This window comes from Nothobranchius furzeri, chromosome 11 (assembly GCF_043380555.1).
Source record: "Nothobranchius furzeri strain GRZ-AD chromosome 11, NfurGRZ-RIMD1, whole genome shotgun sequence".
Classification (NCBI taxonomy): Eukaryota; Metazoa; Chordata; class Actinopteri; order Cyprinodontiformes; family Nothobranchiidae; genus Nothobranchius; species Nothobranchius furzeri.
In genome coordinates this window covers 33,607,273-33,628,269 of record NC_091751.1, presented here as the reverse complement: position 1 = coordinate 33,628,269, position 20,997 = coordinate 33,607,273, and the positions used below count along the sequence as shown (strand labels likewise).

At 45.4% G+C, this 20,997-nt stretch overlaps 1 protein-coding gene and 1 non-coding gene across 6 annotated transcripts; both read left to right on the top strand.

Moving 5' to 3' along the window:
• The first annotated feature begins 1,083 nt into the window (after nucleotides 1-1,083).
• LOC107383694 (oocyte zinc finger protein XlCOF6) lies at nucleotides 1,084-17,365 on the top strand. 5 transcript variants are annotated; one of them, XM_054744080.2, is made up of 6 exons: nucleotides 1,084-1,250; nucleotides 1,432-1,497; nucleotides 3,887-3,952; nucleotides 5,597-5,776; nucleotides 13,924-14,056; nucleotides 14,161-17,365. In XM_054744080.2, exons 1-6 carry the CDS (start codon nucleotides 1,173-1,175, stop codon nucleotides 15,525-15,527), a joined length of 1,890 nt encoding a protein of 629 aa, XP_054600055.2. In that variant the 5' UTR covers nucleotides 1,084-1,172; the 3' UTR covers nucleotides 15,528-17,365. The 5 variants fall into 5 exon arrangements, with proteins under 5 accessions (XP_054600055.2, XP_054600054.2, XP_054600061.2 ...); XM_054744079.2 differs by having other exon boundaries at nucleotides 5,594-5,776; XM_054744086.2 differs by lacking the exon at nucleotides 5,597-5,776 and having other exon boundaries at nucleotides 1,088-1,250.
• LOC129165090 (small nucleolar RNA SNORD89) lies at nucleotides 4,003-4,114 on the top strand. Its single transcript, XR_008564523.1, has one exon. It is a non-coding gene; the product is annotated as a small nucleolar RNA SNORD89 (small nucleolar RNA).
• Nucleotides 17,366-20,997: the final 3,632 nt, after the last annotated feature.

Below are 20,997 nucleotides of genomic sequence, written 5' to 3'. Positions count from 1 at the left end.
TGGTTTCAAAAGAGGCTTCTTTCCCGATTTGGCCGAATCGGGGCTCAGCTGGAAACTGAATTAATCGGGAAGTAATTATTGTTTTAATAAACTCATTATTTATAATTTCTGGTGTATTTTGGCAAATCAGAATGCACCATGTCTGGAAGGCTTTACCTAAACATCCCTCAGAAAGCCACGCCTTCCTCAGATACAAGATGTTTTTAAACCTTAATGAGTATCTTATTGTAATGTGTATGAGTGTAAACAATGATGAACTTGTTAAAACACATACTGATTTGTGATATAAATGGATCATTGTAAGAACAATATTCATTTCAAATTCACTGGTTAAAGCACAGATTATTCAAACATTTCATTTAAACATCTTGTTCATTCATCACATGATTATTTAACTTATAACTATAAATCATGGAGTCTTCATTTATTTAGGGTGAAGAATGTTGATGTCTGGCTTTCACAGAGAGTGTAGGACCTTGGGAGAGAATGTTTGTCTGGATGTTTTGTCTTCTGTATGTCACCACTCGCTGAACAGAACCTTCTGGTTCTGGAAGGCCACATAGAAAGTGGATTAATGCCATAGATGAAAGGTTATTATGTTGGTCAGACTCAGCATGTAGGTGAAAATTGACCCTTTTGACGTTACACCATGGAACATAACAAGTGGTATTAGAAAACAATAAACTCAGTCTTCTACTCATTTAATTATAAGAAATTGGATGCCAGCCAGCCCTTTTAGTCAGACAAAACATAAGGGAAATCGTGAGCCCACGATTTTTTCATTCAGTGCCACACACACACACACACACACACACACACACACACACACACACACACGCACACGCGCACACACACACACACGCACGCACGCACGCACACACACACACACACACACACACACACACACACACACACACACACACACACACACACACACACACACACACACAGGACCGTGCTACAGACAGAACCGCGCGTGCAGGAAGCCCCGCCCCGCTGACTGATTCTAATGGATCCTGTTCATGAGTTGGAAGCCTGACATTTATACACGGTTGGAGTCTGTTAGTCCGCCACGTGCTAGGTGGCGCTGTTAGTCATGCCGTCGGTGGGGTGGGACTAGAAGAAGAAACAGCACTGTATTGGTAGGCTGATCCTGTCCGCGTGAAGCTAACATGCTAGTTGATGCTACATCTACTGGTCCCAGGACGGTGCTCGGCTGCTGCGGTCGGTGGAGCGGATGTTCCGATTCGGTGAACGTTCAGTTCTGCATTTCAGTGCAGATAAGACAGAACAGATTAGTTTTAAACGGGAACTTCCGGGGGAATCTGTTCACGTTTCCCCGGCTCTTTGAATCATCTGTCAGGCCAGCTCACACAAAGAACCAAGAGAACCTTCTGGGTTCGTTCTAAAACCAGGGTTGTTCTCTTCCAGGTTCAGAACCAGGGTTTTCCCGAGGGGATGGATGTGGACCAGGACGTGAGCCCACGTGATACCCAGGTAACAAAAACGTACCCAGGGCTGGTCTGAAAGCTGATTAGTTGGATTGATCATCATCACCGATTGATTCAGATTAACAGAATCGTGTGAGGGTCTTCCTCGGGTGATTTCAATTGGGCCATTCCCATCTGTACCGGGTCGGCCCGGGCCGGGTAGCGTAGGTTGTTTCCATATCTGGGTGGCCTGGTATTTTTCCGGGCCAACCAAGGCTCATTCTAAGCCCTCTTCTCGAGGGGTTCTGCTTCAGGCCGACCAGGGCCAGCACACCCACTGCTGACAGCAAATTCACACCTTCCATTACAGCAAGCCTCTGATTGGTGGGTAGAATCAGCCCACATGGGCTTAAGACAAGGATGTGTGGAATCAACCGGGCCAGGCTGGGGCCGACTGGGGCTACCCGGCCCGGGCCGACCTGGTACAGATGGGAATGGCCCAATAGAGGCTTTGGGTCGGAACCAGTCTGTTGTAAATGGCAGGGATTCCAATCCGCTCCCATAAGGGTTCTGGATAGATCCTAAATCCTTGAGTCAAATACAAATCTGACACAATAGGTGTGAGAAAAGCCTGTAAAGGTAACTGAACAGCACACCTCATTAAAGTCATGTGAGGTGGGTTTTATTTAGGAATATACGTGATGTCCATCGCAGACACGGGTCTCACTTCCTGTCTGGCTCATGCCATTTCTTTAATTCCATGACAATCCACATGCATTGCTCGGAAAAATTAGACTCCGAGTAGAAACTCCGAGCTCTGCGTCCGTATTACGCTGCAGCTGGTGCGAATGCTCCGATTGGACCAAATGATTTTAGATCTTAAGGTAGCCGTACAAAATCGGCCCACATTCCTTCTGCAGTCAGTGTGAACAATGCTTCATGGTGCCTTCCAATTATCCTCTGAACTCGTTTTTCTGAGATAAGTTAGCTGGAATGACACATTGAACTCGGAATTCTGAACCGGGAGATCATACGTTTCAGAGGACCCAGATTTAAAGATAAATGATAAATGACCCGCACTTGTATAGCGCCTCTCAGAGTAAGGACTCCAAAGCGCTTTACACTACAGTGTATCATTCATCCATTCACACACACATTCATACATGATGGTGATGAGCTACAATGTAGCCACAGCTGCCCTGGGGCGCACTGACAGCGGTGAGGCTGCCGAGCACAGGCGCCACCGGACCCTCCGACCACCACCAGCAGGCAAGGTGGGTTAAGTGTCTTGCCCAAGGACACAACAGCAGAATTCTCTGTCTGGAGCCGGGATCGAACCTGCAACCTTCCGATTACTGGACAACCCGCTCAACCTGGCTACTAGGAAGTAGTTCTCATTGAGATGCTCTGTTTAACAGCACCGATAAGTTTTTTATTGTTGTCGATAGTTAAGTTGTTGAAAAACGTAACCATGCCGCCAGAATTGACCGATGTTTATGGTTTTTACTTTTCCTGGCGATTAAATGTAATGTTTCTCTGGTTGTGCAGCGACGGCTGAAGGTGTGTCTCGATTATTTACAATAGTTGGTTGTATAATTCTTGGTTTAGTACAAAACAACCATTAGTTCCGAGTCTGAAGCTGGATCGCTAACTGTGATCACATGTTAAGTCTGGAAATGATGTAACAAAAGGCCGACTGAAGCTCCACCCCCAGCAGTCTGTTCACAGGGGCGGGGCTATGACAAAAGCAGATTGAAGCATGTTCTGATCCAGACACCTTGTGGGTTACGGTATGAGAGTGTGACGTTAGCTGACCGTAGGGCGCTAGTACGTTCTTGTGTACTTAAGAAGAACGCTGCAGGCTGGTACACCGGAAAGTCCGTTCTACAGGAGGATCGCATTCGGAATAGAACTGTACTCGGTTGTCATGGCAACAAACACTGCTTATTTCTACGGTAAAAAAATGACCTGACATAAAAATTAAGTCTAGTTTGTTCCTTAAATGACAAAAATCAATGAATATTATTTATTATATCATTTGTATAAAATTTGGTCCACTCTTGTTCAAAATAGCTAAATTTCCAGCATTTCTGCTCTTAAATGGGAAAACAGGTAATTTTTCATTAAACCTGAGCTACACTGCTTTTATTTTGATAGTGATATTTGATAATTGGCCTTTAGCAGGCCTGTGAAGAGCGAAACCCAAATACACACAGCACATTTTACTGCTTACACACAATCTCACAATGACAGACAGCTTTTTCTTTATTGTATTTCTGATATGAAACCACAATGGGCGGAGCAAGAACACATCCTGCAGCTCTGAGTGGATTTGTCATCATACGTATTTAGGACTGGAACAGGACTGGCGCCATTGTTGACTACGTGTCACAAGGATGTGAGTACACAAGATCAGACAAGGATGCACGTTGATCTATTATGACTCTGTCCTTCAGGTGTGTCTTCACCTGCAGACTGGAACCCCTGGTAGCAGCAGTGAGGAGGATACACAGTCTATGCAGGTGAGAAATGTGATGCCACAGTATGGGTGGAGTCAGTAGCAGCAGGGTCTTCTGGGAGATGATGTGAACAAAAGGCCGAATTGTATGGCCGCCGCCTGGCAGTTTGTTCTCAGAGCGCGGCGCAATGACAAAAACTGACCGAAGCGTTTGTCTGATCCCAGTCAGGTTGCCCTCGCAGCCACTTTCTGTTCTGTTTATGTGCACTAGAGGCTGGCGGTGGTGTGTTTGTGGTTGTTTTACAGGCAGTGGAATAGAAAATGTCTTTATTGTTCCTCATCTGGGGTTACAGCAGCAATCACATTCATCATAGGAGCAAGCCAGGAGAGTAAACCCCTAAAGAGTAAAAACACAGAAATACTCATAATTCAAAAATGCACAAATGTTAAAAACTCAAAAAGCTGAATAAATTCACATTTTACTAATAAAATCTAAAAATGTAGATATACCTTGTGGATAAAAGATGTTTCATCTACCTTATTCCCAGCCCCGTGAGTCCTTGTGTGAGCACCAGCTGTCACCGCTCAAGCCAACCAAGTTACGATCCCTTCCTACTGCACCAGCGGGGCGGAGGACCACATTAGGTCTGGCCACAGCCAACAACGTAGCAAAACAATGTAGCATTTAAGCTACGTTGTTAGCTTCCACATCAGGGACCACTGCCTGAAAAGCCCAGTCACCTCTGGTCCTAAACCCAGTCAGGGTTAGGGTTGGGGTTAACCAACATGTTCCTGAGCCGCTTGAGGACATTAATCCACTTTAAATAATAAAAAATTAAACTACTACAAGAAACCAAACCATGCAAACCAATGGCCATGTGCTGCTTCTGGTGCCTCAGCAGATGTTGCTCACATTGTTTCTACGTGAGCCGGTTCAGGAATAGGGAGGATGGGATTTACAGGGAATGGTTACTGTGAATGAGGAAGTGTGCACATGCAATATTTAGGTAGAATGACAGAAAATATTACAACAGCAGCTATAATGAGATGGTTTGTGGTGCAGTTGGGAGCAGTGGTGGTTCTGTAGCCTAACAGCTGCTGGAAGGAAGGAGTTACCACAACATTCCTTCCTGCTCCTAGGATGCTATCCTGACCAGCCAGCCCCATGCTTCCATATGGGGACTCTTCTGTTCAATCAACCCCACCCCCTGAGAATACTAGCCGAGCCAATCAGCGCTGAGCAGCGTACGTCACACTCCGCAACGCCGAGTTTCTCACAAGCAATGAAGACGGCTCTTTCCTCTGTTCTAAATGACGTGAATGTCTTTAAAACCACAACAAGTAGAAGAGTTAAAAGCCTTTCTGCTAAAGAAAGATGTCTGCGCCGTCGCTAGACGCCATTTTTGACTACAGCGTTGCGCGGTACAGTTGGCATTTCCACCCTTTGTCTGATTGGTTATTTTTGAGCTGGCTAGTCCCGCCCCTCATGGGCCTTTCTGCCTGTGAGGAACCAGACTTTGTGCAGAACTAACCGGAGGAGGGTCTGGCAGGCCAGGATACTGAGATGCAGCAGTTTGCTACTGAAGGAGCTCTCCAGTTCCACCACAGCTTCATGCATGTCCATCTCCCACCTCCTGCGCTGGGTTAAAGGGACATCCTGGGTCAGAGCTGACCTTAATGAGTTTACCTAGTCTCTGTTTCTCAGCAGCAGACGAGCTGCTGCCCAAAAAACCCACACCATCAAAGATGGCTGATGCCACAACTGAGTCAGAGAACATCTTTAGGAGCACCTCCTGCACTCCAGTGGACCTCAGTCTCCTCAGCAGGTCGAGTCTGGTCTGATCTTTCCTGCATCAGTGTTGTGGCTCCTACCCAGTTTGTTGTTCAGGTGAGCACCCAGGTACTTATTCAAGGCAAGGCAGCTTAATTTTAGAGCACATTTCACACACAGAGGCATTTGGATGGGCTTTCCCATTAGCAAGAATAGCAGGAACAGTAGGGTCAACGTGACAGAAAACAAGTTAAACATGAAAAAGAAACAGTTACAGTGCAGAATGTCAAGTTTATTTATAAAGCACATTTCCACAAAGTGCTGTACACAGACAACCAGTTAAAATAAAGTGATAAAACATTGAGAAACATCCAGTAGACCCTAAGTAAAATAGATGAACGAAGAAATCAGTTTTTTTTTTCATTTAAAATGGGTGAGCAAGACTGATCAGGGGGTGACCAAACCCAGTCACCTTGTGGGTAGGGCTAATGACTCCACCCGTCTTTTATTTAAAGTAAAATTAAAATACCTTCATTCAAATTCATGTTTCATCACAACTTCAGACAAGGCCCTCAATAAGACTCACCTGAACTCATCCAGACTCACCTGGGGCCTCATTTATCAAGCTTGTTTACGCACAAAACGGGGTCGGAAAACTGCGTAAGCAACTTTCCACGCAAACCTTGGGATTTATGAAATAAAACTTAGTGGAAAAATGTGCACAACATTAGGTTGACTAAGGACCTGGCTTACACACATTTTGGAAATGGAGAGCACCTGCAGTGCTGCTGCTGAGAAGGAACACACCGCCTCACAAAAAAGTCTCTTGCATATAGGTTGTAAAATCAGCAGGAAGTTGGCCTTATTGGATCGAAAATGCTATTTTTACCCTGTTTTGGTCATTTATAGGGTCAGCTTTTGATTGAATTACTCGGTCATTTTTCGCACAATACTCTCAAATTATCTGCAGTTACTGCAGATCAAAATGGAACTAAGATACTGAGTTTTTGTATATGTTGAAGGGGCAGGGCCAGACATCAAAATTCGACTACTCACCAAAAAAATATAAATGGCTATAACTTCATAATCGAAAGGAATAGTTACAAAATTTTGTGTGATCATTCATCATTTACCCTCAGAGAAAAATGAATGGTCGAATGATGACATCACACAAGCCCCGCCCCCTCATGACCAAACAAGTCTAATTTTACTTTAATAGGTCCCAAATCACCCCATTTCACTTAATTGTCACAAATTTGTAGTGGGTAACTGAAGACAAACGGGGGTTGCTTGTCATCATTTTATGGGAGTTTTCGAAAGAGGGCGGGGCCGTGGTGGCACAACGAAGTCAGGCGTATCGCTGTGGCCATATGTTTGCCTCCCATTTCGTCATTTCTCAAGATACCTCCACAAAATTTCTGGTGAGCAATCCTATCAATCAATCAAAGCTTTATTTATAAAGCGCCTTCCGCAACCCTGTCAGGAAGCCCAAGGCGCTGAACATGGTACAGTAGAAAGTTAAATATAGTGAATAAATCAGAAAATAAAAGCAATTCAAATTAAAGATTACAAATTACAAAAAAAGGTGAAACATTCTAGTACAGGACAAATGTGTAAAACAAGGGATAGAGTGAACCAATGAAAACTGTGAAATAAAATCAACATAAAAGAGGGCCTAATTCAAACACATTAAGGAAACGCCAAGCGGAGGAGGTGGGTTTTTAGGCGACTCTTGAAGACTGACAGAGATGGGGACAGCCTAACTGAGGGTGGCAACTGGTTCCAGACTGATGGTGCTAGGACTGAGAAAGCCCGGTCCCCGCGAGTATGACACCTAGAACGAGGGACAGCGAGCAGGCCTTGGTCAGAGGAGCGCAGAGCGCGTGATGGGGAATGTCTGTTCAGGAGCGTGGCCATATAGGGGGGAGCACCACCCTGGAAGAAATTAAAAACAAAGACGAGGAGTTTGTATTGTGAACGATAGCAAACCCGAAGCCAGTGCAGGGAGGCCAGAACCAGACTGATGTGGTCCCGTTTCCTGGTCCCAGTCAGGAACCTGGCTGCGCTGTTCTGCACAACCTGTAGGCGATGCAGTGATGACTGACACAACCCTGCATATAGAGAGCTGCAGTAATCAAGCCTAGAAATTACAAAAGCATGGAGTACCCTCTCCAGGTGGGCTCTTGACAGCATAGGCTTGATTTTTGCAAGGCGTCTCAGGTGAAAGAAACTGGACCGGATCACAGAGATGATGTGAGCATCAAATTTAAGTCCAGCATCAATTTTCACCCCCAAACTAGTGACAACTGGTTTTGAGTAGGGAGAAAGAGGGCCAAGATCAACATGACGATCCACATTCCTGCTGTTGGGGTGAAAAACAATGAGCTCTGTCTTTCCCTCATTCAGATGCAGAACGTTGGCCATTAGCCAATACTTCACCTCGTTAATGCAGGACACAAAGGACTTTCTCCTGACACAATGGAGAGTAAATCTGGCAATCTTCTAGCCTGGCAAGCCAGACTAAATAAATGTATTATTTAGTGGCCACGCTCCATTGACGGCTCTCGGTTGCGGGGCGGGTTCTACCGTTGTCTTTCAAATGATCTCCGCATGCTACTGGACAATGAATGTGACATACTCTTGTTTCTCTCAGTTGCATCATCCCACCCACCAGGCATATAGAGTGCCCCGATTGGCCCACAAAGCAGATAAAGCTCTGTGATTTGTTCACTAAGCAGATAGAGCACTATGATTGGCCCACCATTATGGACCAATCACAGCTCTTTAAGTGTTTGAAACCCCTCTAGAGAGCTGTGATTGGCTAGCCAGAGTCCTGGTAGGAGCTGCGGAGGTTCCAATGGAGCGTGCCTAGACCAAACTTTGCAAAGCAAGAATTTGGTCTAGTCCACTAGGCTAGCAATCTTCAACATAGAGATGGAATGATAGGCCATGTTTACGAAAGATTGACCCCAGAGGAAGCAGATAAATGGCAAACAAATGAGGACCAAGGATCGATCCCTGTGGGACCCCCTAGTACACCCTCCCAGTAATCCTAGTACAGTCCCCCAAAAAACGATGTGAGAATCTGGTGGGCGTGGCCTATTTTCTGAAATAGCACCCCCTAGGACCATTAAAACTGTCAGCCCCTAGCCATGCTTTCAGTGAGGATTATGAAATTTGGTACAGTTATTAAGGGTCTCAGGACCTACAAAAATGTCTCATGAAGCCATGCTCTATATCACACAGGAACTGAGACTCCCATTTATGATGGTCGGCCATTTTGGTCACATGACTCCATTTTCTCTCTTATGCACACATGTATCAGCCTTTTGACCTATCACCTTCAAATTTCTGCTGTACACTCTTAAGACCATGGCCAAAAGTTCAACCTGCGGATTTTTCAAAAGTTGAATGGTGTGGGCGTGGCTAACCCTCAAACATTGACCTTTCGCCATTACTTACATTCCTTGGTGTAATAACTTCCATGTGCATGATCAGATCTATATCAACCGTTGTCTGTGTGATCACGGACCACGTCTCAAGACAATAACAATGTGGACAGCTGACATCACTTAAGCCCTGCACCCTGACAACAGGAAATCTATTGTTTTATGTTGAAATGCCCATATCTGTCCCCTCTAATTTAGTCAACATGACACTAAGGTCATGCACTGAGTTCATGGAGGTGTCATGACCACTTCAGCTCTGATACCTTTCCAGAAAGGGAGGGGCTTTGATGCCATGGCGAATTCTGGCGTGACGCCGTTACCTTACGCTTGACTGTAACTTCCACAAACAGCCTCCAATCTGCACAAGACTGAACACGGAGAGCAACAATCCTGCCCTTTAACCAAACGGGCACAAACGGTTGGTTAACATTGTCTAATATCACTACAGCGCCCCCCTAGATGAGGTCGCAACTGCCCCAAACTCGTTATGTGTCCTCACACTAAGGCACCCAATACAATCTTGTGGTCATTGGCTGATATAGCTTTAGCTCTGCCCCCTGACAGATGGTAGGCCCTGAGGAACACATGCATGATGCAATTCACACCAAACTACACACAAATGATTGTCAACCTACAAACTGCTCCATGGGATATTTTTGTAAATTTGGGACAGCGCCCCCTAGATAAAATAAAACATTATTATCTTCTAAAAAAAAGCTCCAAAGTATATCAAACATGGTGGGAATCCTCACGCAACCTCAGTCAACACATTTAAATGCTCAATGATTCAAATCACATTAACTCTGCCCACTTACAGCCTTTTGGCTCTAGATGACCCATGAAACGTCTGATTGATGCCAGATTAACAGAAAGCCATCTTTGATGACCAAAGATGGGATTTAATTGTAATTGGTCACAGCGCCCCCTAGATAAGTTCAAACTTTAATACCTTCTAAGGACAATATCAGAATGGCATCAAACTTGGCTTGTTTCATCTCATAACTGCACCAAACAGATTTATGTGGTTGTTTGTTCAAATCCCTTAAGCTCCGCCCTCTTTCAGCTCTTTGGTTCTAGATAACACACACAACTATTGAATGATGCCAAACTAACACAAAACCATCTTTGTCAACCAAAGGAGACCGCAATGGGATTTTGATGTAATTGGTCACAGCGCCCCCTAGATAATTTCAGCCTTCAATAACTTGAAAGAACCAGGTCAGAATAGCATTAAACTTGGTCTGTGTCATCACACCACCAGTGTGGTAAATATAGAGCATCCTCTAGTGTTGAGAAGCATTTTTTAATGGCAGGCTCAGAGAAGATGCTGAGTCAGGGTGAGGCGCAGTTCAGGTTACCATTTGCAGTCGCGGGGGTCGAAGTTTCTGTGCCACAGACATGCCCAGGTGCTCTGGGCAGCAGCAAGGGCCAAACACGACGCTGCTTGCAGCATAAATTGTATTTGTTCTTCAGATGGTTCTAATTATAATCAAAAGAGACATTTGCTCTTATGATTTGGGATTTAAAAATTGCCAAATATTTTTACACAAAACACTATTATGCTGAGGTTATTTAACAGAGTATATCTTTAAAATACTACAGTAAAATAATAAAATAAAAAATACATTTGAATTAAGTTAAATAAATACGTTTGAATGACGTTTTTGTTAAGGTTAGGAATAAATCCGCACTGGTTACGGTTAGGGTATGGATTAAGCACAGTAGTCAAAAAAATTAATGGTTGTCAATGGATGGTCCTCACCATGATAGAAATACAAGCGTGTGTGTGTTTAAGAAAGATTGACCCTGTCCCCCGGAAGTAAATAGCTCGCTCCAGCCAGCAGATCGGGTCAGCAAAGTTCGGCAGAGGTTCGGTCTAATAATAATAATAGTGACAGTTGGGACCAGCAGCGGGACCAGAGCGATGCAGGCTGAGCCTTTACCGGTAAGCGAGCAGTTGAACCGGGACCGGACCGCCGGACTCAGGCAGCACCGCACGGGGTGGAGCTAGCCGTTTCCGCCAAACTGTATAGAAGAAACGCAGCGTTTAAGAGGCTTGGATCGTCTACGTCCCTGTGTTCACTTAACTTAAGCTGAGCAATAGCAGCTCGTGCTTTGCTCGGTTTGATGGTACCCAGCCTACGGAACGGACGGTTTGGTCTGAGCACGGTCGTAGAACTGGATTCGCTAGGTTCATTCCGTACAAGAGCCGAACGCTAAAATGCTCGTATTGTGAATGGAGTTTGGTGACCGTTAGCCCGGCTTTACACAAGCCTTGAAAGAAGAAAATATTTCTATAGCGCCTCAAGATAAAAATCACGAGGCGCTTCATAAAAACAAAAAAAACGTAAAAATATTAAAAAGAATTTAGAAAATGGTTAAAAATGGTTAAAATGAGCAACAACAACAAAAAAAAAAGAATTGTGATTAAAAATGTTAGAGAGAGAGAGTGAATAGGAAAGAGGGAGGTCAGTGGATCCTGAGGAAGGTGGAATAGGTGGGCAGAGGTGGAAAGAGTACTAAAAAGTTGTACTTAAGTACAAGTATAATTTCATGAAATTTTACTCAATTACAAGTAAAATTACCTGCCTCAAAATGTACTCAAGTAAAAGTAAAAAGTAGCTTATTTCAAATGTAGTCAGAGTAAAAGTTACTTAGTTACTTTTGTGACTGTGCAAGGACGGGCTCTTCTAAATAGTTTAAAAAAAGACTTGGGTATAAATCTCAAAGTGGCCGTTTTTTATTAAATGAACAAATATGCATATTGAAGTACAAAGGCAGTTACACTGCAAACCAGTAACTTAAATTAGGTTATAGTCACAAGCCCATGACTTTTCCCTGAATGCCCCCCCCCCCCCCCCCCCCCCAAGGCAAATCCTGATAGGCCTACCCAGTATCTGAGCCTCTCCAGTAGCAGGTGATGGTCAACAGTGTCAAAGGCTGCATTCAGGTCCAGCAGGATCAGAACAGAACAGTCCCCTGCATCACTGTGTGTCAGAAGGTCATTAGAGACCCTAAGAAGAGCTGTTTCAGTAGAATGAGCTCTACGAAAACCTGACTGGAAGCTATCATAGATGTTATGTTCATCAAGAGCAGCTGTGAGTTGTTCAGCCACAACCTTTTCCAAGATCTTGGAGATGAATGGAAGTTTAGAGATGGTCTGAAGCTACTATGGAGAGAGGCGTCAAGACTCGGGTTTTTTAAGAAGCGGGTGGATTACAGCATTATTAAAGTAAGCAGGGACCTGACCAGAGACCAGAGAAGCATTAATTATAGAGAGCACGCTGGGACCGATGGACTGAAAAGCAAAGAATGCCGAGGGACAATTTATAGAAGACGGCTGTCCTGTTTGCAGCACGTGCTGAAAAAGTGTCTGTGAAAGGCAGCAACGCTTCAAATCTCATGACACATCTGCGTGACCATCACCCACAACTACAGTCAACGCAAGGCAAGCTAACGTTAGCGTTTTAGCTAAAATGCGTGATCCAAGGATTTGGGTTGAGGGAGAATGCAACGAGTCGCTATATAAAGCAGCCGCAGCGCCGCTACCTGCATATAAACCGTGTCGCAGTTACCCCCATATTGAAATGACGCTATGCATTACGGGGCTCCCAGGGGCAGATAAGAGTTGGTCTCTCTCCGAGAATAATTATGAATTTTACAATGATTACTGCCTGATGACATTTTCCCACATCTGCAAAGCTCACTGGAACACAAACCGAGGACAATATTTTCCTGATATAGGGTTTATTACTAGCCTGGCAAGCCAGACTAAATAAATGTATTATTTAGTCTGGCCATGCTCCGTTGACGGCTCTCGGTTGTGGGGCGGGTTCTACCGTTGTCTTTCAAATGATCTCTGCATTCCACTGGATAATGAATGTGACATACTCTTGTTTCACTCTGTTGCATCATCCCACCCACCAGGCATATAGAGTGCCCTGACTGGCCCACAAAGCGGATAAAGCTCTGTGATTTGCTCACTAAGATCATAGAGCACTATGATTGGCCCACCATTATGGACCAATCACAGCTCTTTATGTGTTTGAAACCCCTCTAGAGAGCTGTGATTGGCTAGCCAGAGTCCTGGTAGGAGCTGCTAAGGTTCCAATGGAGCATGCCTAGACCAAACTTTGCAAAGCAAGAATTTGGTCTAGTCCACTAGGCTAGTTTATTACTCAAGTAAGGGTAAAAAAAAATCTATCTGATTAGAAGGCTACTTGAGTACTGAGTATCATCTGATCTAATAATTATAAAATGATGTCATCAAACAGACATAAAATAAGAAGTTATGGGCAAATATTGGTATTTTAAAGACTAAAGGGAAAAATGTAAACAAATAAACAACATAATTACAAAATAACACATTTTAGGCAAAATTTAGACACAAACTGAGGACAATATTTCCTGACATACAGGGTTTTTTTAATTGTGTGAAAATGTAGCACGTTTAAAAAAAATACCGAGATAATACCGAAAACCGTGATAATTTTGGTCACAATAACCGTGAGGTTAAATTTTCACACCGTGACAACCCTACTATAGACCAGAACCAGGATCTTGAAATGAACCCTGAAGTTGACTGGCAGCCAGTGAAGCTGGAGGAGAAGCGGGGTGATGTGGGTGTGTTGATGAACGTAGTTGATGAAGACAACTATAGGGGGATCTTTTGTGACGTCACTGTGTTTCTCGCATTGCATCCCGGTGTTCTGATTATCTGTGTTACCCGTCGATATGTGCTACTTTGGGGAAATGCGCGTGCGTAGAGGCGGTACCAGAAGAAGTGTATCTCACTAAGGGAATGTGTCATTTCAGGATTTGGCTGTCCGGGTCAAACCAGAGCCCGAGGAGGAGGTGGAGATCTGCTCTTACCCCGCCCTGAAGAAGCTGTCCGTCAAATTGTCCGACTGTAGGGCGTGGCTGAAGGGGCGGGACTTCCTGTCGCTGGGTGAGCTTCAGACTGAAGTTTTTCTGGTTGTGGATGTTGTAACAGAATCGAGCAGCGGCGTGTAGACTATGCAGGCTGAGTAACGTGACCTCTGGTACCCACAGGTGATCACCCTCAGCTGTGTGAGGCCCTGCAGCAACAACGCACCACCAACAGTGGCAGGAAGATGTCGTACTGCAGCCATTGTGAGAAGGGTTTCTATAAGGCGTCTCACCTGGAGGCTCACCTGCGGACCCACCAAGGTCAGAAACCTAACGAGTGCTGGCGGTGCGGGAAGATCTACCCCACCCTGATGAGCCTCGTGCTGCACCAGCAGGTCCATGACCGTAGTGAACCATACCACTGCTCCTACTGCGACAGGACCTTTTCCCTGAAACGGGACTGGAAGACCCACCACCGGACCCACTCAGGCACCAAACCTTTGAAGTGCTGGTTCTGTGGGGATGGTTTCAGCGAGCAGGAACAACTAAGTGAGCACATGGAGATGCATCAGGGGGAAAAATGCTACCACTGCACAGTCTGTGACAAAATGTTTGTGTCCTACCAGGGCTTCAACTTCCACCGCAAGTCTCACAAGGACCCCAAGCCTCTGCCCTGCCCCAAGTGCTCCAAAAGCTTCAGCAACCCCCAGAGCCTGAAGCTGCACCAGGCCACCCACTCGGACAGCAAACCCTACATCTGCGCCACCTGTGGGAAGGCCTTCAAGCTGCCAACCGGCCTTCACTGCCATCAGCGCACCCACACAGACCTGAGGGCGTATCGTTGTACCGAGTGTGGTAAGAGCTTCTCCAGCCTGCAGGGCCTGAAGCTGCATGACCGCACCCACACTGGCCTGAAGCCCTATAAGTGCTCCGAGTGTGGCAAGAGGTTCACGCAGTCGCCCCACCTCAAAGCTCACATGGTGACCCACACGGGAGAGAGGCCTTTCCTCTGCACCACCTGTGGCAAGAGGTTCACCCAGTCGTCCCACCTGAGATCCCACATCACGCTGTTTCACGTAGGGGAGAAGCCGTTCAGCTGTGATGACTGTGGCAAGAGCTTCACCATAGCTCACTACCTGAAGATTCACCGGCTCAGCCACACCAAAGAGAAACACTACCAGTGCTCCTACTGCCATAAGTCCTTCTCCTACCACAACTCTTGGAGGGCACACGAGAGGATCCACACTGGAGAGCGGCCCTTCAGCTGCCGCGACTGCGGCCAGAGCTTCATCACGTCAGGCTCTCTGCTGAGCCACCAGAGGTCCAGACACACCGGGGAGAAGAGCCACTACTGCATCACCTGTGGTGAGTTCTTCCTGACCAGCTCACTGCTGCGTGTTCACCAGCTGGACCATACTGGTGAGCGGCCACACGCCTGCAGCTGTGGCAAGACCTTCAAGACCAAAGGAGTCCTGCGCTACCACCTGAAGAGGTTCATGGAACACCGGCCCGCGGGGCGAGACTGTAACCCCACTTCTGCTGTTTCCTAACTAATGAACAGAGAGATGCACTAATCTGTGGTTTCTAACACTGCACCATCTTTAGCTCAGCGATCCAACCTTTATTTAACACTACGCTTGTTTACCTGCAGCAGGGCTAAGATCAGGAGCATCCTGGCCCAAAGTGCTGCCAATAAACCATCTTCTGTAGGTCTCTTAAGCCCGGACCACGCAGGCCGTCTAATCCCTCATCGTGAACATGAGGGTGAGTCTGGACGTCCAGTGGCTCTGCCACATCTCATCAAGCTTCCGCACAACCAACGTCAGCCTCCAGCAGCCTTCAAGCGCTGCTTGAAAACCTCCAACTCCTGTAGAAGTAGCAGCGTAAGCAGCAGTAGAAGCTACACGCAGGCACATGCGTAGTGCTCCTTCTGGAGCTTGGTTAAGAGTAAAAGACGTGTTGAGGGCAGCGCTTTATCTTTTATCAGTCCTGTGCAACAGCTGATAAACAGTGTGGTCTGAGCTTCAGAGGCCTCCAGCTCATCCTAAATGCTGCTGTCGGAGTCCTCCAGCTTCACTCTCTGCTCTCTGTTAGATCCAGTGAGAAGGTCATGACCACATCAAAGTGCTCCAAATGTACGAGTCCTCAGAATGGGTTGGTCCGGATCATTCCTGGTGGCGACATGACTTGAGAACTTCCAGACCAGGACCTGATTAATTGTTTCCACATGTTCTCGATATGTTTTTCTTTATAAATCACTAATCAACACCATTTTCAGACCCAGTTTTGTGCGTAAGCAGCTGTAGAAATGAGGCTCCTGAACCTTAAACAGAACCATGATGCAACATGGTGGCACCTGGAGGTTCTGGCTCTGTGTTCACTAAAGTTTATCAGCAGAACGTTTTGACACGTGGGTCAAACGAGAGTGAAGTTTAGATGAGAACTTCTGGTGGTGGTGTTCAGTTGAAGGACATTCTCTGCTCTCCTATGACCTAGGCAGTTAGCTGTTAGGATGCACCAGGGATAACCAGTCCTGGTCCTGGAGATCCACCAGCCAGCATGTTTTAGTTGATTCCCTGCTTCAACACACTTGATTATAACCAATAGGTGATTAACAGGCTTCTTCAGAGTGTTGAACAGGTGATAGTTGAGTCAGGAGAACAGTTAAAACATGCTTGGTCGTGGATCTCCAGGACCGGAGATGCACCAACTAAAGCCAGTGTGAGGACCAAACCCTGGGTAACACATGCTGATGAAGAATAACCAAAGATTTAGATTTCCCTATCATAACTGTCGTCTAAACAAGAAAAGAACCGATCCAGAGCTGTGGCAGATGTTCAGGGTCCAAACCAGTAGTTCTGATGGCTAAACCAGATCAGTCCAGCGCTGTGGTCCATCAGCTCTGTAGCTGTTTATTTATCCTGTAACTAAGAAAGAAAGAAAACCATCTTTGATTCACAAAAACAAAAAAATTAAAATATAAAAAGATTTTTTTTTATGACTAAAAAATATTTAAAATGAGATAAAATTTGTGATTAAAAAATGTAAGGAAAAGGAAAGAGGGAAACCAGTGGATCCCGGGGAGAGCAGAACCAGGAGAGGGAGGTGATGAAAGTCCCACCAAAGCCTGAGCAGGTGAGTTTAAAGGAGACCACTGAGTCAACTGATCTCAGGCTCAGGGGGAGAGAGGTCCAGAGTCAGGGCCACAGCAGCAGATGATCTGTCACCTTTGACCTTTAGCCTTGTGCTGCACAACCAGTAGGCTTTGGTCACTGGACCTCAGGGACCTGCTGGAGGTGTAGGGACTGAGAAGATGACCGATGTATGATGGTGCTTGTCCATGTAAAAGCATGTCTAACATGAGTTGTAATAAACATCACTGCTAGAGGTTCTTGTCTTATGTTCTGTCTGTGTTGGCGTGTGCGTTGGGTGACAGGTTTAACTTCTGAAGCATGGGTTAGGGTCTGAAGGTAAAAACAATGTAAACCACAGTTCTGCTGATAGGAGCTAATGAGGAACTGAAGAAGAGGACATGGATCCTGGATCACCTATGGGTCTAGATGGGTTTGGGTAATTATCAAAGTGTGCAATAACCTTACGACTGACCAAAGTGCTTTACACAAAAATAACTAAAATCTCAAAACTGAGCATCATTTATCTACTGGCAAAAAGGCTTAGTATTTCGCACCATCAGCCTCTCTGACCACCACCAACAGGCAGGCCAGGTGAAGTGCCTTGCCCAAGGACTCAACAGTAGAATATGCCTGGTGGGAGCTGGACTGGGTCCCTTGGCCCTCCAATCATGAAGCAACCCGCGCTACCTCTTGAGCTATTGATGCCTCAAATGTTTAATAGCTTTAAGTTACAATAATAGCCTACTGTCTGTATTTTCTGTATTATTTCCTAAGTGTATGTGCTGCCTTAACTAGTGAATTTCCCCATCTTAGGATAAAGATCTATTTTATTCTAGTTTAAAAAGAAAAAGTAGCATTCTCCCCCAAACAGCCTTGCGGCACACCACACGTTGATCTGGTGGGTATTTCCTGTAGCGAGCCAATCCCAAAATCCAGGCTGTCTGAAAATCCCGATTTAACTATCCCAAATTCAGCAACACAGTGTCTAACCTGAAGCCCCTCCCATTCACCATGGTAACACGCTGCTAGCTGTGGCTGCTAGGCTCTTACTGAAGCTTTGTGAATATGATTGGCTGAGGCATGTTAGGTCCCCTTTTCCTTGGCAGCTACAGGTGGAGAATTAGTGCCACCGCTGGCCCACAGTGGTAGCAGCAGCTGCAGCTTTGTTCTTGTTGCCCAAATTATTAATAATTGTGGAGTTTAAACTTTTAAATTTGAGCTCTAACTGGATTTACATCTTAATATTTTTGTATTTAATCTTCATTCAAATTACAGGTGAAAGTCAAAAATTGAGAATACAGTGTAAAAGTTCGTTTATTTGAGTAATTCAACAGTGAAACAAATCTGTGAGACTGACTTATTACATGCAAAGCCAGATATTCCAAGCTTACAGCTGATGAAAGCAGTGGCTACTTTCTCCAATGTTGAGTCTCCGAGGGTGGGGGGTGGGGGGGGTCTCACCATTTTCACCCTGTCATGTCTGACTATTCAGTGTTCAGACCAATTGTTTGGTTAGTAATGTCTGGGTCTCTAAATGAGTAAATGTTTGTTTAGCTAGCGTTGAGGTGAACTATAGCTATCGTGCATGGCGGTCAAGTTAGTTGGACATTGGATATTCGACAGACAATCACTCCATGGCGCAGTCTAGACAATCACTCCATGGCACAGTCTAGACAATCACTCCATGGCGCAGTCTAGACAATCACTCCATGGCGCAGTCTAGACAATCACTCCGTGGCGCAGTCTAGACAATCACTCCATGGCGCAGTCTAGACAATCACTCCATGGCGCTCTAGACAATCACTCCATGGTGTAGTCTAGACAATCACTCCATGGTGCACTTTGGTCAGCGATGGGTTTTCATGCCATGCATAGTGCCACAGATGGCGGTTAGCTGTGCTGCTAGCAGATTTAAAGCTAGGTACACAGCTAGTGGATTTACTTGGGTGCTTACTTGCATGGTGTGCTCTAGTCAAGGTGGGTGTTTTTCTCCATCCTTGGAGCCTGCTTATGAGCTAATGTTGGAGCTACTGTCTGGGTTTATTCCTAGTAGGCAACAAGGTGACAGTACAGTTGCTGTGTTTAGGAATTCGGTAGCTTAGCTAACGGCCCTGCGATGGACTGGCTCTCTCTCCAGGGTGTACCCCACCTGATTGCCCATTGACCGCTGGAGATAGCCACCAGCACCCCTTCCCCCCCACCCCCAACCTGGACAAAGCAGGTTCAGAAGATGGATGGATAGCTTAGCTAACGCTGAGGGGCTAACTTTTGTGTTTACACCAATTGAGAAGTGATGTATGAGTTTGTATATGAGCAATCGCTTGGTTATCTAGTGTCAAGTTGAGCAACAGCTACCTGGCTTCTCACCACATTGCCAGCATCTTGCGCCAAATGGCAGGCCCTTTTCAAAATTTCTTCAGGAATTTTTTAGTCAAGGGCCTGCTGAACAGGCAGGGCCTTATGGTTCTTCACCGACCAAATGGTCTTTTTATTTTTATTATTAAGGAGCCTGCTGAACAGGCAGAAGCCTTGGATCGTGGTGTGGAGGAGTCAAGGACGACACAAAGGTAGGTTTCATTCACGTCTTTAGTCATACCAACACCAGACCTGCAAACCTGTACGCATTTTGCGTAGCAAGTGTGCAATTTGGCATCTAATTACACTTACACGCCTTTTATAATGAGGAGAATAAAACACCCACCCTTTACCGCAGTTTAGTTCAAAAACGTTACTATCAGTCCGCTCCCTCCACATTTCTCGCTGTGTGTGCCCTGTCCTGCTGCTAATCAAAAACCGTACATCTTTGCACCGATGTTACATCGGTATTCCGGTCGGTTCTGATGTATATATGTCGATGGTTGAAACCTGTTTCTCCTACCGCTACGCTGCGTGCCGCAAGCTGCAAAAACGTGTGCGCTCACTACAAGCTCGCTCCCATTTTAAAGTCCTTTTTATTGGCTTTTAAATCGTAAATGGACTGGCTCCTACATATTTGCAGACACCAATACATTCATGTACACCGCCACTGGCACTCTGCTCAGACAACAGTTTCCTACTCAGTTCCTAGGTCTCGTTCAAAGAGAGAGGAGATGGGGCTTTCTCCGTGGAAGGCCTGAAACTCTGGATTGAGTTACCTTTTAATGCACGATAACGGTTTTTAAGGTCAGTCTAAAGATGTTTTAAATTTGATCTGGCCTTTACCCGGGGGGGGGGGGGGGGGGGGGGGGGGGGTCTGAAAGAGATAAAGCCGTTACTGTATAAACAAAACTGTTTTCTGCAGAACATTACTGTCCTAACTACACATTATAGAAAAGTGTTTTTAACTTTGTGCTTTTCTCTGCAGACCCAAGAAAATGAATGTCTGGCAGCTCCTCCAACACTTGTAGATTTAAAATCCTGGCTGCAGAAATAACATGCTGTTATTTCTGTCCTACATTGGATAGAGGAGCCGTGTACCACCACTGTTTATGTGTGTACGTAAAGTAACTCGCCAAAAAAATAAAAAGATATTTCAGATGGAATAAGACTGGCCAATTATTTAATAGTTGGATGTAATGCTTCACCAGCAATCAAATCATTTTATGTTGCTTAAAAAAATCTGATTTTTTTAGGGTTAGGGTCTCATTTTTTAGTGCTGATTTTGTGCAGGTAAAAATCATCATTTGTGCTTTCATGGTTCCTTAGATATTTTTTCAGATGTTTTATTTGGGTGCGGTGACGTCACCGTACCCCCGGGACTGCACCCAAACACACAAAAATACTCTACTTTTTTAGTGCTTTGTTTGTGCAGGTAAAATCAGAGAAAACACTTGAAAATATATTTCAAATGGCTGTGCCTTTTGTGTGTAAATGCTCAATAAAGTTCTGCAAACAAAAAAAACACGCC